The sequence below is a fragment of the Primulina eburnea genome, chromosome 9 (genome assembly GCF_022965805.1).
Source record: "Primulina eburnea isolate SZY01 chromosome 9, ASM2296580v1, whole genome shotgun sequence".
NCBI classification, from domain to species: Eukaryota; Viridiplantae; Streptophyta; class Magnoliopsida; order Lamiales; family Gesneriaceae; genus Primulina; species Primulina eburnea.
In genome coordinates, this window is record NC_133109.1 from 32,750,957 (window position 1) to 32,770,283 (window position 19,327).

The 19,327-nt window shown below is 38.5% G+C and overlaps 2 protein-coding genes across 3 annotated transcripts; both read left to right on the forward strand.

The window, feature by feature from the left end:
• Positions 1 to 1,295: 1,295 nt before the first annotated feature.
• Positions 1,296 to 12,289, forward strand: LOC140841807 (E3 ubiquitin-protein ligase UPL3-like). The gene is given in 20 exon segments (XM_073209495.1): positions 1,296 to 2,510; positions 2,760 to 2,870; positions 2,991 to 3,107; positions 3,215 to 3,385; positions 3,454 to 3,552; positions 3,554 to 3,616; positions 3,894 to 4,142; positions 4,228 to 4,349; positions 4,446 to 5,658; positions 5,660 to 5,866; positions 7,132 to 7,227; positions 7,944 to 9,518; positions 9,629 to 9,844; positions 9,946 to 10,050; positions 10,699 to 10,779; positions 10,857 to 10,925; positions 11,066 to 11,194; positions 11,282 to 11,404; positions 11,602 to 11,776; positions 12,061 to 12,289. Coding segments are annotated over 19 exon segments (5,703 nt in total). The 5' UTR covers positions 1,296 to 1,619; the 3' UTR covers positions 11,668 to 11,776; positions 12,061 to 12,289.
• A 1,475-nt stretch (positions 12,290 to 13,764) lies between these two features.
• LOC140841808 (rac-like GTP-binding protein 5) lies at positions 13,765 to 18,266 on the forward strand. Of its 2 annotated transcripts, none has more exons than XM_073209497.1 (8): positions 13,765 to 13,906; positions 14,168 to 14,395; positions 15,271 to 15,358; positions 15,443 to 15,552; positions 15,884 to 15,947; positions 16,775 to 16,839; positions 17,277 to 17,342; positions 17,858 to 18,266. In XM_073209497.1, exons 2-8 carry the CDS (start codon positions 14,297 to 14,299, stop codon positions 17,957 to 17,959), a joined length of 594 nt encoding a protein of 197 aa, XP_073065598.1. In that variant the 5' UTR covers positions 13,765 to 13,906; positions 14,168 to 14,296; the 3' UTR covers positions 17,960 to 18,266. The 2 variants fall into 2 exon arrangements, with proteins under 2 accessions (XP_073065598.1, XP_073065597.1); XM_073209496.1 differs by having other exon boundaries at positions 13,776 to 13,966.
• Positions 18,267 to 19,327: the final 1,061 nt, after the last annotated feature.

Below are 19,327 nucleotides of genomic sequence, written 5' to 3' on the forward strand. Positions count from 1 at the left end.
AAAATTTCTGATAAAATAATGCTGGCATGCCATCTGGTCCAGGTTATTTATCCGGATGCATATAAATAAATGTCTTCTTTACCTTAGCAGCCGTAAAAAGGGCCATAACATCAAGTTCATCCGACTAATAACCCTAGTTTGTATATAATCAAGGACATGATACATATCGTCTATGAAGGAGAAATTAGAATTGAAGAGATTATTAAAGTAGTCAATAACAATTTCAGTCATAATATGTTGGGGCTCCATACAGAGGTCTCTATGTGCCGTGATAATTGTGTTTATTTACTTTCTAGATGAGGCATGAATATGGAAGAATGTTGAGTTTCTGTTTCCTCTTGAAACACAATTTCTTTGTCGTCAATATTATTCCTCTCGCGTACACATCTTCTCAAGTTCATTCTCAAGCATGGTTCATAGAATGGAATCATTTTGACTGGCTTTTGAGTTCATTAATTTTGGACCTCTTATCCTTAATTTGTTTAGGCAATGCACGAAACTTATGCATAGCCCAATGGTGAAGTGTTTCTAGGCAATAAACTATTATGTGTTTTAATACCATCTATGCGTCAAATGGCCGCCAACCTAGTACAACTTTTTCAGCACACTACATTTCTCGAAGCCATCTAGCCTCGAATCAGGGATGAAATTGTGGTTAGAAGGTCCTTGGACATTTGAATTTCCCAACTGAATATAGAGAGACCGATAGTTTGAGTGAAAGAACTCTTAAGACATGAATATAAGTTGCAGAGAATAATAATTTTATTTCAAGCATACTAACAAAACAATCAAGCTGCTCACGAATAACTTGGTTCTCATTCTCTTATTAGCACACGTGCACAAATCATCAATACAATATATGTCTTGTAAAACACGGTCATAAACAACGTCCTAAAATCTTTGTATATATGGAAATGACCAAAGATTGCCTCCCCATTTCTCATTATCAAAGCAAATCTCATTGAAGTCGCCTCCAATAAGCCAATGTAGTTCTTTTAACTCTTGGATTCTCGCAGGGAAACACAGTAGTTCTCAAAAATGATTTAAAAGAATCGTTTGAGTTACCATATAAACTCGAGAATATCCATTTTTAGTCTCTCTCCTTAACAGTGCAATCAATGTGGCTATGGAGAAAAAATCAACCAAAAAATATTTAATCACAAGTCTTTTTATAAAATTAATAATGCTAAATTTTCTGTTCAAGAAGACATACTATACGAAAATCACCATAAAATTAGGGTTTTCTATTTGTTTTTTAGAATAAAATATATATAAGAATATATATATATATTCTAAAAATTCCTCCTTCCTCTCCCAAATCCAATCCCTCGGTTCTCACATTCGCTTGCGCTTTCTAATTCCCTGTTTGATTGTTTATATCTTATCAACTCTCGCATCGCAAATTGATATAAATTCGTGGCGTTTCTATTGAATCGGGGTTCTATTGTGTTTTGACTCACATAAAATTTATAAAGATTCGGTTTTTTTGTTTCCAGCTTCGAAGAATTAGGGCTTTTTGGGTTATTGCAAGAGTGAGATGATTCGAGTTCTGGGATCGCCAGAAAGTTCGATCGCCGATTGATCGGCGAGTTGATTCCCAGGTGTTGAAGGGCCCTTGTATGGAAACTCGGAGCCGCAAGCGGGCGGAGGCATCTACCTCAGCAGCGCCTTCTCGTTCTACATCTGGACCCACCACACGCGCCTTTAAACGTACTCGTCTAACTGCCACCTCCACCGCCGTTACTGTTAGCAACGCCACCACTACCGCTTCATCGATTTCGACTCGTTCCCGAACTGGTACTCGTCTCTCTTCTATGGACACCACCCCAGAACCTTCTACGGCCTCTGCCTCCAGTACCCGCAGCCGCCGACGCAAAAACCTTAGCAGTTATCAAAATTGGGAGAATAACGACAACAGCAGCTCTGATAAAGGTAAAGAGAAAGAGCCTGAAACCAGGCACAGGGATAGAGATACAGAAAGAGAAAGGAACATTGGTCTAAACGTTGACTCCCACGAAGGAGTTGAGGAAGATGAAAACGACAGTGAGGGTGGAGTTGGGATTTTGCACCAGAATTTGACTTCTGCGAGTAGCGCCCTTCAAGGGTTGTTGAGAAAGCTGGGTGCTGGATTGGATGATTTGCTCCCGAGCTCAGCTATTGGTGGAACTTCGTCTTCCCATCAGAGTGGGCGGCTGAAGAAGATTTTGTCAGGGTTGAGGGCCGATGGTGAGGAGGGAAAGCAAGTGGAGGCGCTAACGCAGCTCTGTGATATGCTTTCCATTGGGACTGAGGAGTCGTTGAGTTCTTTCTCAGTTGATTCTTTTGTTCCTGTGCTCGTGGGATTGCTTAATCACGAGAGTAATCCTGATATCATGCTTCTGGCAGCGCGGGCATTGACACACTTGGTCGATGTACTACCGTCCTCTTGTGCTGCGGTGGTCCATTATGGTGCTGTTTCTTGCTTTGTTGCTAGGCTGCTTACTATTGAGTACATGGACTTGGCTGAACAGGTGAACAACTTTGATTAACATCAGTGTAATTACACCGGCCTGGAAATGCTTCTGGAAGTCGCATGTTATTGAAATTCGTATGCCTGTTTTTATTAATTTTTATTATTGTCAGTCTGTTTAGACCTCCAATGTGGAAGCAATGTTATGTTTATGAGATAAATTGTTGGTATGTTTATTTGATAAATTGTTGGAAACATTGATAAGTTTATGTGATAAATGGTTGTCTTCATACTTGCATTGTTTGAACAGTCGCTTCAAGCTTTGAAGAAGATATCGCAGGAACACCCGACTGCTTGCTTGCGTGCTGGTGCGCTTATGGCTGTGCTTTCGTATCTTGACTTTTTCTCCACTGGTGTTCAGGTAATATAAACAGACTGTTATTTTTGGCTTTGTCGCACAATATTTGTGGTCTCTTAGCCATTTCAGTACTTCCTTGATTCGGCTTGTAATGAATCTACTCTTCCTTTATTGCTCTTTCAGAGGGTCGCCTTAGCTACTGCTGCAAACATGTGCAAGAAACTGCCGTCAGATGCGGCTGATTTTGTCATGGAAGCTGTTCCGTTGTTGACTAATCTTCTACAGTATCATGATGCAAAGGTGATACAGTGCCTCTGCTTGTTGTGATGAGAAATTTAGCATTATTAGCTTATAGGTTCCTCCGTCCTTGCTAACTTCCTATTGTGATTATCTTCTTTTGGTTTTAGGTTTTAGAACATGCATCTATATGCTTGACGCGGATCGCGGAAGCATTTGCTTCATCATCAGATAAACTCGATGCACTTTGCAATCATGGACTTGTCACACAAGCTGCAGCGCTCATTTCATCCAGCATTTCTGGTGGTGCCCAGGTTTCCCTCAGCAGTACTACGTACACAGTGAGCCAATTACTTGTTTTGATGGTTAATTTGTATTGGTGCAGGATAATGACCTTTTTAGTGTGCAGGGATTGATTCGGCTTCTTTCGATATGTGCAAATGGTTCTCCTTTAGGTTCAAAATCCCTACTCCTCCTTGGAATTAGTGCCATTCTTAAAGATATTCTGTCAGGGGTCTGGTCTTGTTTCAAGCATGTCAGTTTCACCTGCCTTAAGTAGACCACCAGAGCAGGTATGAACCACTTCCATACTGCGCTTTTACTCTTATTTATATTTCTCGAGATCCTCTCCTCAGCTTTTTTTTAAAAAAATTGTGCTTGCCTTGCCCCATCATTTAAGTAATGAAATTGGCATCATTTAGTCAATGAAATTGGTAATGATGCCGCCTTATGTGATTTTATTGTATCATTGCATTCATTTTATGTTAGGAATGAAACGGTTCCTATAGTAGCTTTGTTTTGGATTTGATTCTACAGGATATGAACCTATATATTTTTCTATTTTGTCAGATATTTGAGGTTGTGAACCTTGCAAATGAGCTTCTTCCACCACTTCCTCAAGGGACTATATCTCTTCCAGTCAACAGTAGTCTTTTTGTCAAAGGTTCTTTTCCTAAGAGCGACCATTTAGGCACTTCTGGAAAACAAGAAGCTTCAAATGGGAATACACATGAGGTTTCAATTCGTGAGAAACTATTGAACGACCAACCTGAACTTCTGCAACAATTTGGAATGGATCTTCTTCCTGTTGTGATCCAGGTAGTTATGAACATATTTCTGAGTTAGTATTTTGTGTTTCCCATGTAGTTCTATATAGTTTGATAAAACATGGTTTGACATGCAGATATATGGTTCCAGTGTGAATGCTCCTGTTCGGCACCAGTGTCTTTCGGTCATAGGAAAATTGATGTTCTTCAGCACAGCAGAAATGATCCAATCCTTAATAAATGTTACAAACATATCAAGGTATGAATCGAGTTCCTCAGCTTCTCTCTCCAGGATATGGATATATCTTATGTACAGTCGTTGAAACATACTCATTTGGTTATTTTGGTGGTTTAGTTTCTTAGCAGGGGTCTTAGCTTGGAAAGATCCTCATGTTTTAGTGCCCGCTCTTCAGATAGCAGAGATTTTAATGGAAAAGCTTCCCGCTGTTTTCACTAAGATGTTTGTGAGGGAAGGCGTTGTTCATGCTGTGGACATATTGATACTGTCTGGATCTACTGTCACTTCACAACTGTCCACTAATGAGAAGGATAATGATTCTATTACTGGATCATCAACCCGTTCTAGGCGAAATCGTCGACGAGGTGGTAATTGCACAGATGTAAATGTTGTGGATGATTCTATAAATTCGACTCCAAATTTAATTTCACCTTCAAATTCGGTTGAAATCTCAATTGTCAATTCACCTCTTCGAGCTACTGTCAGTGCATATGCAAAAGCTTTCAAAGAAAAGTATTTTCCCTCAGATCCTCATTCCCATGAAATTGGATTTACGGATGATCTGCTCTGCCTCAAGAATCTCTGCGAGAGGTTGAATATGGGGATTGATGATCAGAGGACTAAACTGAAGGGAAAATCAAAAGCTCATGGTGCTCGACTTTCTGACAGTTCTATCAGTAAAGAGGAACACTTGGTTAATGTTATAACTGAGATATTGCAGGAGCTGAGCAGAGGAGATGGTGTATCAACTTTTGAGTTCATTGGTAGCGGAGTTGTTGCATCTTTGCTCAACTACTTTACTTGTGGGTATTTCTCCAAGGAGAGAATTTCCGAAGCTAATCTACCTAAGCTCCGGCAACAAGCTCTCAGAAGATATAGGTCTTTTGTTTCCATTGCGCTTCCTCATAGTGTTGATAAAAGAAATGTAGTCCCAATGAGTGTTTTGGTTCACAAACTTCAAAATGCTCTTTCATCAGTGGAACGATTCCCTGTTGTTCTTAGCCACACTTCTCGATCATCTGGCGGAAACGCTCGCCTTTCTTCTGGGTTAAGTGCATTGTCTCAACCATTCAAGTTGCGTCTTTGCAGAGCCCAGGGGGAAAAATCTCTCCGTGATTACTCTTCAAATGTTGTTCTGATTGATCCCTTGGCAAGTTTGGCAACCGTTGAAGATTTCCTGTGGCCCCGAATTCAACGAAGTGAGTCTGCTTTGAAGTGTTCAGCATCTGATGGGAATACAGAGTCGGGGACCACTCCTGCAGGCGCTGGTGTTTCTTCACCATCTACGTTTACTCCGGCTTATGCTGTTCGACGTCATTCGACTCGGTCCTAGGTCATCTCTTAATATAGGAGATACTACAAAAAAAGAGTCTCCACAAGAAAAAACTTCAGTCTCATTAAAAGCGAAAGGCAAGGCAGTCTTGAAACCAGGTCAAGAAGAGGGGAGGGGACCCCAAACCAGGAATGCAACTCGTAGAAGAGCAGCTTTGGACAAAGATAACCAAATGAAGCCATTGGATGCGGACACAAGTTCCGAGGTTTGCTTTTAAGTATTACGAATAAGAATTACTTTGGACTGGTTTCATTTGGATTGGATTTCAAATCTCTTGACATGCATGGTATTTGCATCGGTCTTGCGCAATGATGTGCTTGTATTGGAATATATTTAATTGGAACATCTAAACCATCCGAGCATGTTAAATTGATGTCTACTTTTTCTTGTGGTTATTTCGGAGGCAAGATCTATTTATAGTCAACTCTCCGGTCTTTGGTGTTCCTCTTCCTCGAAGAGAAAAGATGGGCCCTTCTGCTTCATAGCAAAGCCAATTTGAGTGCCTTAAACCTGTGGTCTTATAATATATGCAAGTTTTGCCTGGTGTATGTACAGAGTAATCTTGTTTTGTAACTCTTTTCTTGAAATGGAAGGGGTTTTCGAAATCGGATTCCAGTTCCCTGTTGTTTTTACCTCAAGTAAAGGAAGACATTGTCAATAGCTACCATTCACCCAGTACGAACACTCTATGAAAGTTTCTGCTGATGTAGCCATATGAAGCATGAATGTGAATGATTCAATGGTTAATGAGTTATCCAGCTGTCCTACCTATATTTGGAGATGACTTGCTTAATAAAGTTTTTGCTGAAAATTTTTTTATACCTATGTTTTGCCTTTAGCTTACTCTCTTTTTGAAAATGGCTGCCAAAAATTAACATGTATCTGGTATTTGGATGGGCAACTCCACTCAAATTCTGAGAAGAGTGCTTGGGTATTAATTTTTGAAAGTCCGTGTATATAGGTGTAGTGATGATTATATGACAAAGGTTATGTATAATGATTGGTTGGAAAAAAAGAGGAACGAATGAATGATCAGAGTCTTTATGTTTGGAATTTTTTTTTGAAATGTGAAATGATGTTTGGTGTAAAACAATTTGGCAATGAAAACATTGATTGAGTTTTTCCATTCACATGCTTGGGCAGTGGCTCTTGAGATGCTCTTGAGATGAGTCAAGAACCTAACCACACACACTGATGTGTTTAGGGCTCAAGTCTTTACCCGGTGCACATTCAATTTTTTATTTTTCCTCTTCCCTAAGCTCATATTGGACTCAGGTAGTACAAATGCAGATGAGACGACCTTTAACTTTACTCTCCCAAATTGATGAGTTGGTTCTTTTTCTATCCTGATTTGGGGTGAAACTGTTCTCTGTTTTTTCTTATCTGATTTTTTTTTCCTCCTGGTGTTTCTTGACAATTTCTTCTTTTTGTTATCTATTTAAATACATATTTTAGTTGTCTGCATTGCAGGATGATGAATTGGATATGTCACCCTTCGAAATTGATGAAACTTTGGTGATTGAAGATGATGATGTATCAGATGACGACGACGATGACAATGATGATGTATGCTTCTGAAACTATTAACCAATTTCATGTGTCCGTTTTCAGTTTCTCAGAGGTGGAAAAATGTGTTCCACTTTAAATAATTATCCCAGGATACTGGTTTGGTACAGTATGTTGGGCAATGTTATTTAGAGTCATCAGTTATGTTAGCAAAACATATTATGATTTAGCAAAACATGTTATATCATAATAGTTGTATCGGGGTGGGGTTCGGGAATGGTTGGAGACGGCCATGTGAAATAGATCTTGGTTTCAGTTTCTTTTGGTTCAGCCAAAACTGTTTTATGTGCTCATTAAAAAATATACTTAAATTTTACTCGTCTACCTAGTATTCTACGGGGAATATAATAATAAGAGCATTGGGAGGAAGATACTTCGCATTTTGTGTTTCCCTGTGCTATATCCTGATTCTCAGCCATAGGGAGTTCATGATTGACTCTCTTCGTATTTTCTAGTATTTACTTTGCCAAACAAATAGGGCGGTAGGTTTGATGTAACTAAGACGGTGCCCAATTGCTGCTGTAAATGGTGAAACTTTGTTTTGTTGTCCTTAAATTAATAATATCTTCTTTGTCTTGTTGCAACAGATGATCGGAACGATATCTTTCAACCCTACATCTTTATTTATTTATTAATAATTTTTGTTTCTTATGATAACAGTTCTTTGTCCTGAAGGATCACTTTATAAATTCGATTACTGATATCTTCATTGACAGATGTTGAGAGATGATACTCTTCCCATTTGCATGCCAGACAAAGTGCATGATGTTAAGTTGGGCGATTCTTCGGAAGACAGTCCTGCCCCTGTGTCCAATGATGTTCAGAACAATCCAACATGTAGTTCCAGCAGCCAAGGCACATCAGCGAAAGGATCTGATTCGGTAGAGTTCAGGCGTGGGAGTTCATTAGGTTCAAGAGGTGCTATGTCCTTTGCCGCTGCTGCTATGGCTGGGCTTGCATCTGGAAATTATAGAGGTGTAAGGGGAGTTAGAGATCGGCACGATCGCCCACTCTCTGGCACTGATGGTCCTCCTAGACTTACATTTACTGCGGCAGGGAAGCAGCTTAATAGAAACTTGACTATTTATCAGGCAATTCAACGCCAGCTTGTTTCGAGTGGGGATGACGAGGACGTGTTTGCTGGAACGGATCTTTTATCTAGTGATGGGAGCAGACTTTGGACTGATATTTACACTATAATGTATCAAAAAGCAAGTAATCAAGCTGAGAGGCCTTCAGTTGGTACTTTGACCACGACCGTTCCTTCCGGTTCTACGAAAGCTAGTACTTCAAGTAATTCTGGACCTGATGCATCCGCACATCGTTTCTCTCTGCTAGATAGCATCCTGCAAGGGGAACTTCCTTGTGACCTGGAAAGAAGTAATCCCACCTATAATATATTAGCACTATTACGTGTACTAGAGGGATTGAACCAGCTTGCACCTAAATTGCGAGTTCAAGCTGTGATAGACAGTTTCTCTGACGGGAAAGTCTCAAATCTGGATGAACTTAGTGCCGCTGGAGTCAAAGCTCCTCCAGAGGAATATATAAATAGCAAGCTTACTCCAAAACTGGCTCGACAGATTCAGGATGCACTTGCTCTTTGCAGCGGGTCTCTTCCTTCATGGTGCTATCAGCTGACAAAAGCTTGCCCATTTTTGTTTCCTTTTGAGACCAGACGCCAGTACTTCTATTCAACAGCTTTTGGACTGTCCCGTGCACTATATCGCCTACAGCAGCAGCAAGGTGTTGATGGTCATGGTTCCACAAATGAAAGGGAGGTGAGAGTTGGGAGATTACAGCGCCAAAAAGTTCGTGTTTCCCGGAGTCGGATATTAGATTCTGCAGCAAAAGTTATGGAGATGTATTCTAGTCAAAAAGCTGTTCTTGAGGTTGAATATTTTGGTGAGGTTGGCACTGGATTGGGGCCCACGCTAGAGTTTTACACTCTTTTAAGCCACGACGTTCAGAAAGTTGGATTGGGAATGTGGAGGTCAGGTTTGTCGTTGGGTAGACCGTCAATGGAAATTGATGTAGGTGGTCAATTAGATATGAAACCTCGTGAGCTGTCTATGCATACAGCTGGTGGTGGTGGAGATTCTGTGCATGTGCCTCTTGGGTTGTTTCCACGACCCTGGCCCCCCAACGTTGATACTTCCGAGGGTAGCCAGTTTTCTAAAGCCATTGATTATTTTCGTTTACTTGGAAGATTTATGGCTAAAGCTCTTCAAGATGGGAGGCTTTTGGATCTACCACTTTCTACTGCCTTTTATAAGCTTGTACTTGGTCAAGTAAGTTTGTTACATTGTTGAAATTGTTGAGATAGTTTCTTAGATGACTGGGAGCCAAGTTTTTGTATCCGTTGATTTAGATAATGACATAATCGTTTCACCTTGAACAGGAGCTGGATTTACATGATATAATTTCTTTTGACGCTGAACTTGGGACTACTTTACAAGAATTGCAAGCCCTTGTATGCCGGAAACAATATTTAGAATCTATTGGAAGCTCTAATCAACAGGAGTTACGCTTCCGTGGAGCTTCTATAGAAGACCTCTGTTTAGATTTCTCCCTTCCAGGCTATCCGGATTATGCACTAAAACCAGGCGATGAGAATGTGAGCACATACCTCTCTATCCCTGTGTCAGCAGCATTTTACCCTACATCTTAGTATTTGCGGTACTGTTTTCACCATTTCCAGTTGTCCTGAATTTGCAGGTGGAAATGAGTAGTTTGGGGGAATATATTTCCCTTGTGGTAGATGCTACAGTAGGGACTGGGATCATGCGCCAAATGGAAGCATTTAGATCTGGCTTTAATCAGGTGCTCTGCTTTATTTGATCTTATTGCCAAAATCACGTTGGTTTCGAGTGTATTTTTTGTTTATGTAGAAGTGGATATACTGAAGAAAGTGATTTAAAATTAATGAGGAGTTGAGAGATATTATCCTTGATATGCTGGAAGTTTGTTAAAAAATATAATTCTGCAAAGAGAAGATGTAGAGTGATGATGAATGTGATGGCCATTGGGGAGGGGGGAGAGAGAAGAGGCTAATAGATACCAGACAGCGAAAACCGATATATCAAGGTAGTTGGCCTCCCCAAATAAGCAGTCTAAGGTAGTTTAGAGATTTCAAAGTAAGTGATTTAGCAGATAGTCTTGAAGTGTCGTTGAATTTGACAAAAAAATATATTTATGCGAAACAGATTATTAAAAGGATAATAAGTTTGATTGCCACCAGGGAAGAGAGAGGGCGGGGGGAGACTGATAGTAGCTAAAATGCCAAAATATGCATGTAGTTTTGGCATACACAGCCAGATGGCCAAAATTTAATTGGCATTAGGTTCCTCTTCTTTAAAGAGAGTATGGTTTAATTGGAATGGTAGAGTAGTCTAAGTTAACTCATTAAATTTCAACAGCATTGGCCTTCGCATAAATGACTTGCAATTAATATTATGAGCTCATGGGTAGGTGTTTGACATCTCAACTCTACAAATCTTTTCTGCAAATGAGGTGGACTATCTTCTCTGCGGTCGTAGAGAGCTGTGGAAGGTAATATATTTTCTGGAGTTGCTCAAGTAGGACTTGCACTCCTGCACATCTGTGGTTAATCATTCTTTTTAATGCAGGCTGATGCACTCGCAGATCACATCAAATTTGATCATGGGTATACAGCTAAGAGTCCTGCAGTTGTAAATGTATGAAAACTTTTAATTTTGTGTTTCCATGCAAAGAAAGACATTAAATAGAGGGAGCCTAATAATTTCTCACATTTCTTAAGTTGTGCATCGAGTTTAAATTTTGTTGATTGATATTGTGCCTCGTCATTATGCATCAGCTTCTTGAGATCATGGGGGAATTTAACCCAGAACAGCAACGGGCCTTTTGTCAATTTGTCACTGGTGCTCCTCGTCTCCCTCCTGGTGGTTTGGCTGCCCTCAATCCAAAATTGACAATAGTCAGAAAGGTATTTGAGAAAGCTTGATCTGTATGTGAGGTGCTCTTTACCGACATTTTAATTATGTGTATCTTGACGCACTGATAATTGGAACAGCATTCCTCAAGCATGGGCAACATGGCACACAATGGTCCTAGTCCATTAGAAACTGCTGATGATGACCTACCAAGCGTGATGACATGTGCGAATTACTTAAAGCTTCCTCCATACTCTACCAAGGTATGGGTTAGGTGACTATGAAATTCACATTTACTTGGTCCGATTTATTCCCTCCTTACTCTGGGTATACAAATAGTTCTAAGAGTGATGTACTAATGCCAGGAGCCTAGGAATCTTTAGTGCCAATGCTTTGTTGGGTGTGATGCCATTTTCGGTGAATGTCGCGTGTTTAGAACTGATTTTTTTTCTTTTACTAGGAAATTATGTACCAGAAAATTGTCTACGCTATCACCGAAGGACAAGGATCTTTTGATTTGTCATGAGCCTACAGTCGACCAGCTGGACTTTTCAGATGTTCTTTTAGGGTGATGAGGCTAGAAGTGGCAGCTGACGTCCAATGAGAGGTCCCTGTCTACCTGAGGCATTGTCGAGGTTAGTCATACTTACATTGTAGTGGACCCTTTTGACTTCTGTTTTCTTTTATGTTCTGTGTTTTTCATGGGTGATTTCTTCTTGTTTATATCGTATTTTTAATGCTTCTATATCCTTCATTTTCAATTTTCTGTTCTCTTTCTCTGCAAATACATGTTATGTGCATTCAACTGACAGGTCTGTTTTTGCTCTTGAGCTCGAATTCCCTTGTAGATGGGTTTGATTATCTGATCATTGAATTCAAGTCTTTCATCACTTAAACTGAATCCCAACGTCCATTTCAGGTTGATGTGATGTTGCGTATCCGTAGCCTGACGTGGTCGTGCAGTGATATTTTGATGGTGGTGTTGCTGAAGGGCTTGTGAATAAATTAGGATTTTTTTTTCTGCAAATAATTCAACGTTTTCCCCTTGTGCGCATCTTTGTTGTTTAATTTTACGATTATTTCATAATAACATTAACTGGAATTATATTACTTAACTTGCATTATGAGAATGATGATTTCTACAGTGAGCAGCAATTCATCCTATATTTTAATGGAAGCTTTCGGCCAATTTGAGGTGCATATGATTTTTAGTTTAAAATTCGGTTGACATCTATGGAGATGATGGGGAGAAGTTACAATTGGGTGAGGTTTAAAAAATGTTGATTGTCACTGCATATTATTTGGTCAATCAGTTTCTGAAATATGTGTGTGTAACCTGCCCATTCAGCCAAGTAGTTGCTTTTCAAGAATCAGTTTACTTGCCATGTGAAAGTTGACAGTAGTAGTGAATGTCTTTTAACTTGCCGTCGATCATCTCTTGATCTAGTAGCAAGAGTGACGCCCCAAGATCCCTATGATCTTGAGTTTAAATTCCACTTATCTAGGTGTTTACTAGTTTATATATTATATATTAGACTATTGTATAGTTAGTACCCTCTTCCCGTGTCAAAAAAAGGAAAATGTCTTTAAACTTTTCCGATGCTAACTACTGCGCCAAAGTTTTAAAGAGGATCGGAAGACTCTCTTCATGTGGGAATCGGTCTTTGGTCTAAAGCTTGAAAACGAATTCAATTGATGAAGACATACCAAACTACACTTATCAAAGTACCACTGGATAAGAACAGTACACACTTATGATTTGTATCGAAATCAATATTGCATATGCCATTCCAAATATTTTATTTGTTATCAAGTAACAATTTGTCCTCCCGGTGAGCGACCCAAAAATAAGCATTATCTAAAACTTTGGCAAAAGGACCAATAAAAGTTGTAATACTAATAAATGTAAAGCTAGACAGATATATTGGTGAGGTTAGGTTTGGTTGGTTATAATGAAAACAACCATTCACTTAATTCTCCACCAATCAGTAAAGGGATGGGATGGCATTAGCCTGTTCTGTGACTTGCGTGTGTGTACCAGAATAAGAGATATTGACGGGGTCGCGTTCAAGTTGATTATATTTCGCTTCTTCTTGGGAGAAAGACGATCAAACAATTCAGAGACTATGAATGTAATAGGAGCATCCGTCGACCGAATTGATTATCTTCACGCATAAGGACTTTATTTTATGCTTTGTTATCAAGTATTTCTACAATTCAAGTAATAAAAACCCAAATTTCTTTTGAAAATAATACTTGGAGATGGAGATTATATATATATATAATCTCCATTAGCCTGTTCTGTGACTTGCGTGTGTTTGTACCAGAATAAGAGATATTGACGGGGTCGAGTTCAAGTTGATTATATTTCGCTTCTTCTTGGGAGAAAGACGATCAAACAATTCAGAGACTATGAATGTAATAAGAGCATCCGTCGACCGATGTAACTCAAAGTTCGAAACAAAATCCAACCAATAGTACAAAACCCATAAAAATATGAAATAATTTATTTATTTTATATAGAATAAGAAATGTTAGATGTCACTGTCGATGCAAACGACACCGTAATGATGTAAGTTATTCTAGTGTTAATTAATTAACCATTAATATGAAAATTCCACTAAAGTAGTAATAATTGGAGCAGGTGATCCTACCATTTTGGAAACTATCCAAATTTTTGTAATAAATAATTTGAAAATTAGAGTAAATTTCTCCCAAGAAAAATTTATTACCGCCTTGATATCTGTGTTCAGCAGTCACGAGAGGTGAGATTTTACTCTCTCTATGTTCTCTAACTCAATTTGAAGCTCTCTCTGTGCAAGCAGGTTCGGGTTTCTATGGCTTACTCTCTTTTGTGTGTGTGTGTGTGTGTGTGAATTTAACGGAACTGTTGGATTTGGTTTTTATGTGGTCTGAACCATGCGCATTTTCGTAGCACAATTGCGGGGTTGATTCTTGGGACTAGGGTTTTTGTTTCTATATTTTTTTGACTTTTTTTTTAATTGTGGTCATGCTAATCTCTGCAGTTGAGTGTTCGTTGTGCGTTTTTTTTTTTTTTGGCAAATTCAACAATCGAGGATTAAAATTCAACTCACTGAAGCGGAGATATAGTGTCTTGGGGCTGGAGAGGAAGTGTTGAGGTCGCCGGAGGAGAGATGAGTGCGTCGAGGTTTATAAAGTGCGTCACTGTAGGTGATGGAGCAGTGGGTAAAACTTGCTTACTCATTTCCTACACCAGCAACACCTTTCCCACGGTATTCACATTTTTGTTTACTGTGTTTATTGTTTATATGTTTCTACTTTTGGAGGAAGTAAAAGCAGGATGTTTGCTTTTGTCTGGATGTTGATACTCTGCAACTGCGATGCATTTAGTGTTAAAGACATTTTTATGTGCTTCTGCATTTTGCTTGGGGAAGGGTGTTGTGTTATGGTTACTTTTGGAACAAACTTAAACAAACAAGCATCAATTTATGGCATCAACGAGGAAGATCAACCTGTTGCCCCCTCTACAAATGGATGAAAATAATGAAAGAAATTCGGTGTGAACTTTCGGTCAAATTGGATTTTTTTTTCTAATCAGTGTTCACTTTGAAATAATAATATATAGTTTCAACCTATATTTTTTTTTCTCTTTGAGGCTCATATCTGGGGAACTTTTCACTCTCTTAGCGAGATAAATATGTGTGCTTTGCGTTTCCTTTCATTTTAATAGAAAACTACCTGCGTGTGCCAAAGAAATGCATTTTGCTACTCTTTTCATGTGTCCAAACTATCTTAAAAGACATAACACCTGGAGCTTATCTCGATTCAGCATGTAAGTTTTCAAGAATTATTGTCTTTCTTTTTATAAATACCAAGTTACCAAAATCAGCTACACGTGAAAGAAATTACTCACATGAATGAAATGAATCACATGTGAATTTTCGGTCATATTCAATTCTTGTCTAACCGAGTTTCTTTGTGACTCTACTATATTCATGCTCATCTAATTCTTGTTCCTTGCTACCATATAATTTTATGTTGGTTTTGATATTCATTGGTTTCAAAGAAGATGCCTCTAGATTTATCCTTTGGTTCTATCTGTTTTCTGATTCATTGTGTTTTTATCCTTCTCTTGTTGGACAAACAGGATTATGTCCCCACTGTGTTTGACAATTTTAGTGCCAATGTGGTGGTGGATGGGAGCACCGTGAATCTTGGATTATGGGATACAGCAGGTAATTATTGTTAAGGTGTTACTTTTCTATCTGTCATTAAATTTATTGCATAGCGGGAATAAAATCCTCACTTTTACTGACCAGGCCAAGAGGATTACAATAGATTAAGACCATTAAGCTACCGTGGGGCTGATGTCTTTATTCTTGCATTTTCACTCATTAGCAGGGCTAGTTATGAGAATATCTCCAGGAAGGTCAGGCTTACTTGATTTACTGTACCGGATGCCTCAATTTCATTTTGTGTATTTTCCCTTTTCAAAAGAAAGCAAAAAAAATAACAAAATAACACAGCAACGATTTGGCTGGACTTTTATTCTGCTGAGTCAACTTGGAACATTTTCAGAACATGTTTTTCAGAAATTTTTCATCTGTTTTTTCTTTGTTATGGTGGATTAAAGTTAACTTCCTAAACCTACAATTTCATTTCCCCTCCCCTCCCAACCAAACCAACTTTGTTGGAAGGAAAGAATATTCACGATCTTTTGTTGCTGATAGTTTTTTCTACGTTTTTGGTTTGATGTTCAGTGGATTCCTGAATTGAGGCATTATGCTCCTGGAGTTCCAATAATTCTTGTTGGAACAAAGCTTGGTCAGAATTTCCTTCTACCTTTCCTTTATCTTAATAGTACCTCTGTCTATTTTTAACGTCTGGTTGGTACATTCAACTTGTCGATTTGACCAATTTTTAAAGTTTAATTTCGATTAATTGAGTGAACTTGTCTTAAACTTTTTAACAGATTTAATTTTATTCAAAAAAAAGAGGATTTGGAAATTTAATCTAATAAAAAATCTGAAAATCAATGAGTTTTGATGGAAAAGTATGGTCAATTCTTTAAGCCAGAAATGAAAACTTCTTCCCCCGCTGAATTCTTCGAAAGAATCAGGAAATGTTAAAGAGGCTTTTACGAAGGCGATTGCTGAGGCCTAGGACCTATAGCACCCCACAAAACCGCGGTCTTTGTTTTTCCTTCTTTTTTTTAAGTGTGAGGAGCAAGCAAGTTTTCTGGTGAAGAAATGATTTTTTACTTACGTAATATTGTTTCTAAAGGCAGAGGGGAATAACATTGTATTTACTTAATCATGTAAAATTGTACAATTTGTTGACTAATCATCAGTGTAACGTGCATCTTGCCTTACTCTTCATTATTCACTCGTGTTCTCCCATGAAACTGTTAATGAGACAATTTTAAGAAGTTTAGCGATTTTAACACTAGCAGTCCCCATAACAATAGGTTGTCATATAAATTAAGCTGTATCTGTCTTATTTAGCATATGTTCTACTCAATCTTGTGAAATTTTTCTAATTACAAAACAGACGAGGAACAGGGTGTGACTCCCTATTTTTCTCCTCTCCTCATGAACCATGTGAACCATTGTTTAGGTCAGCTTAATCTGATTATATTCTTTCTTGACCAGATCTTCGAGAGGATAAGCAGTTCTTTGTAGATCATCCAGGAGCAGTACCCATCGCGACTGCTCAGGTACATTATATATTAATATATTTGTATATCTTGGTCTATGTAGCACGGATATTCCTAAAAAAAATTTTCCCTGAAATATCGGACACGTATACGACACGCCGATATACGTGTGGATACGGCAAAATCCGTGTCGTTGACTTCTTATAGGTTTGACCGGATTGGATACGTCTTGTACACGGCTATAATACGTCAGTAGACACGCTGGGGATATGTTTCGACAAAGAAAAAATTGTACATTATATATAATTTACATAAATATATATTATCTCTACAAGTTTTAAGGCCGTAATGTGTTTTATATTTTCAAAATTTGCCGTGTCGTATTTGAGACGATATCCGTACCCGTATATATGAACATAGATCTTGGTACACCTCTTTATGGGGAGGATAACCAAGTATTGAGCTGGAATCCTAATACTTATTTTTTTCTCTCGAAGGGAGAGGAGCTGAGAAAGTCAATAGGAGCTGCTGCTTACATTGAATGCAGCGCAAAGACACAGCAGGTGATGAATTTAATTAGAGAAATACGTTACTTTGTATTGCAAAACATTTATCTCGTGATGCACGGATATGCCCAAGGACCATGCCATGTGGGGTCATGGGGATGTATTGCCATGTTGCACATAGATATATCCAAGACTCAGCTTTGATACACCCCATCATGGTGTGACGAATGTCTGGAGAATTAGAAAGAAAAATAAATTTGGGCACTGCTACTGTCTATGAGATGGGAAGTGTCTGACCATTTGGACACAACTATTCCGGGTGAAAGATCAAATAATTGACGGAAAAATCTTGAACCTGAGAATCAATCATGCAAATGCAATCAAGTTGAAAGTAGAAATAGATATACGCTATTCTGTTCTGGATTTTCCTCTTCATGATCTTTGGTGCAACCTGCGCAGTTACAGTTGACAGCTGAGGGTTTCTTGCCCAAATTTCTTAATACTTGCCTTGTGCTACATCAATGTCTCAGCAGTTGGCTCTAACGTCATACCTTTCTTTCAAATATTTGCAGAATGTGAAGGGCGTATTTGATGCAGCCATCAAGGTTGTTCTGATGCCTAAGCGAAAGCCGAGAAAGAAGAGAAGGGGCCAAAAGGCCTGCAGCATCTTGTGACTGCTGATATAATACCAATCAATGAGAATACAATCTTGCGGATCGTTTACTGCATCGATCAGATCTCCTGAGGATGTAATAACCTGTAGGTCTCTTTACTAAGTAAACTCCCTTTAATCATTTGTTTCCCATTCAAAAATGCAATTCGGGATGTATTATATTCATGTTAGCCACATGTGATAAATTCCGCCTTCTAGTAGAGTAGGCTCTGTGACTTAAGGTTGTGTAAGATATTATGTGTGCCTTGTATATCTTCTGCGCTCTCATTCTGAACATATGGACATTCTATGGATTCTATTTCGTCTCATCCCTGAACCAATGTAGCCTCACTTCGCGTGAACAACTGAAATTCAGATAAAATAATTTATATTATTCACACATTTACAAGTGCAGTGATCCTTGAGTGAGGTGCCCGCCGTAAGGATGGACCCTCTCAGAAATTAACATATATTTCGACACGACGTATGTATATTTGTTTTTCTTTTTTTCTTTTTTTGCTTGCAATAGGGCGATGTTTTATATGTAGTGAAACACTTCAGATTAAATTCCTATATTCATCCCAAAGTAAACTTCACATTGGTGATCTTGAACGATTGAGTTCAATTATATTTTTTATATATGATAATATAAAGATTTGCAATTGGGATTCCCAAGGTTCTTTTTTGGTTCTGCGCAATCCATTAATGCAAGGGATACAAGGTAATCTTATCCCTACTTATGCTGTTGCGATCAACTCCCTTATCAAGAATTAAAAAGTTACGTTTTCATGTGCAATAAAGAAACCTTTGGGGGCATACTGTAACATCACTGCAACGGTCTTCGCGGAGGAATATTTCACCCTACTTTATGGTGAGAAGATCAAATGTCCAATTTTAACCACACATATGCGGGGTCCATCCAATTCTTTAAAATCAACGGTTCAGATCCTTGTGGGGCACCGCCCCCACAGATAGAATCGACATTACCCTTCACGGACTCGTTTATTTTGTGATTTAAAAAAGGTCTTTTTAAGTTTACCAATCGAGGGGTCTCTCATCGATTAGAAAATGGCGTGATTTTGGATACTATCTAGGTAAACGTGTTAGGTTATAAATCTAAGAAGGGTCTCATGATAAAAGATTTGTCAATTTGATGGTGTAATTTTTTTGATTTTATAAGTCGATATGAATATGGTCATTTGTAATATTATCGACTTCTTGCGAAACCGACGTCTGCAGCAGCTTACTATAAACAACTTTTATTTATCTTTTCCGATAGTAGTCTTTTTCAAAGTCGTCTCTTGTGTTACACTATTTTCAACGAGATCATCAATGTTATATTATAAGCGATGGAGAGTATCATCTCAAAATACTTACCTATTAGGGTGAT

Excerpts from the sequence above, each read along its gene's own strand:
- LOC140841808 (XM_073209497.1), top strand. The coding sequence starts at position 14,297 with ATGAGTGCGTCGAGGTTTATAAAGTGCGTCACTGTAGGTGATGGAGCA. Across the intron at positions 15,553-15,883 it reads ATGAGAATATCTCCAGGAAG|TGGATTCCTGAATTGAGGCA; the intron begins GTCAGGCTTACT and ends TTTGATGTTCAG. Across the intron at positions 17,343-17,857 it reads GCAGCGCAAAGACACAGCAG|AATGTGAAGGGCGTATTTGA; the intron begins GTGATGAATTTA and ends AAATATTTGCAG.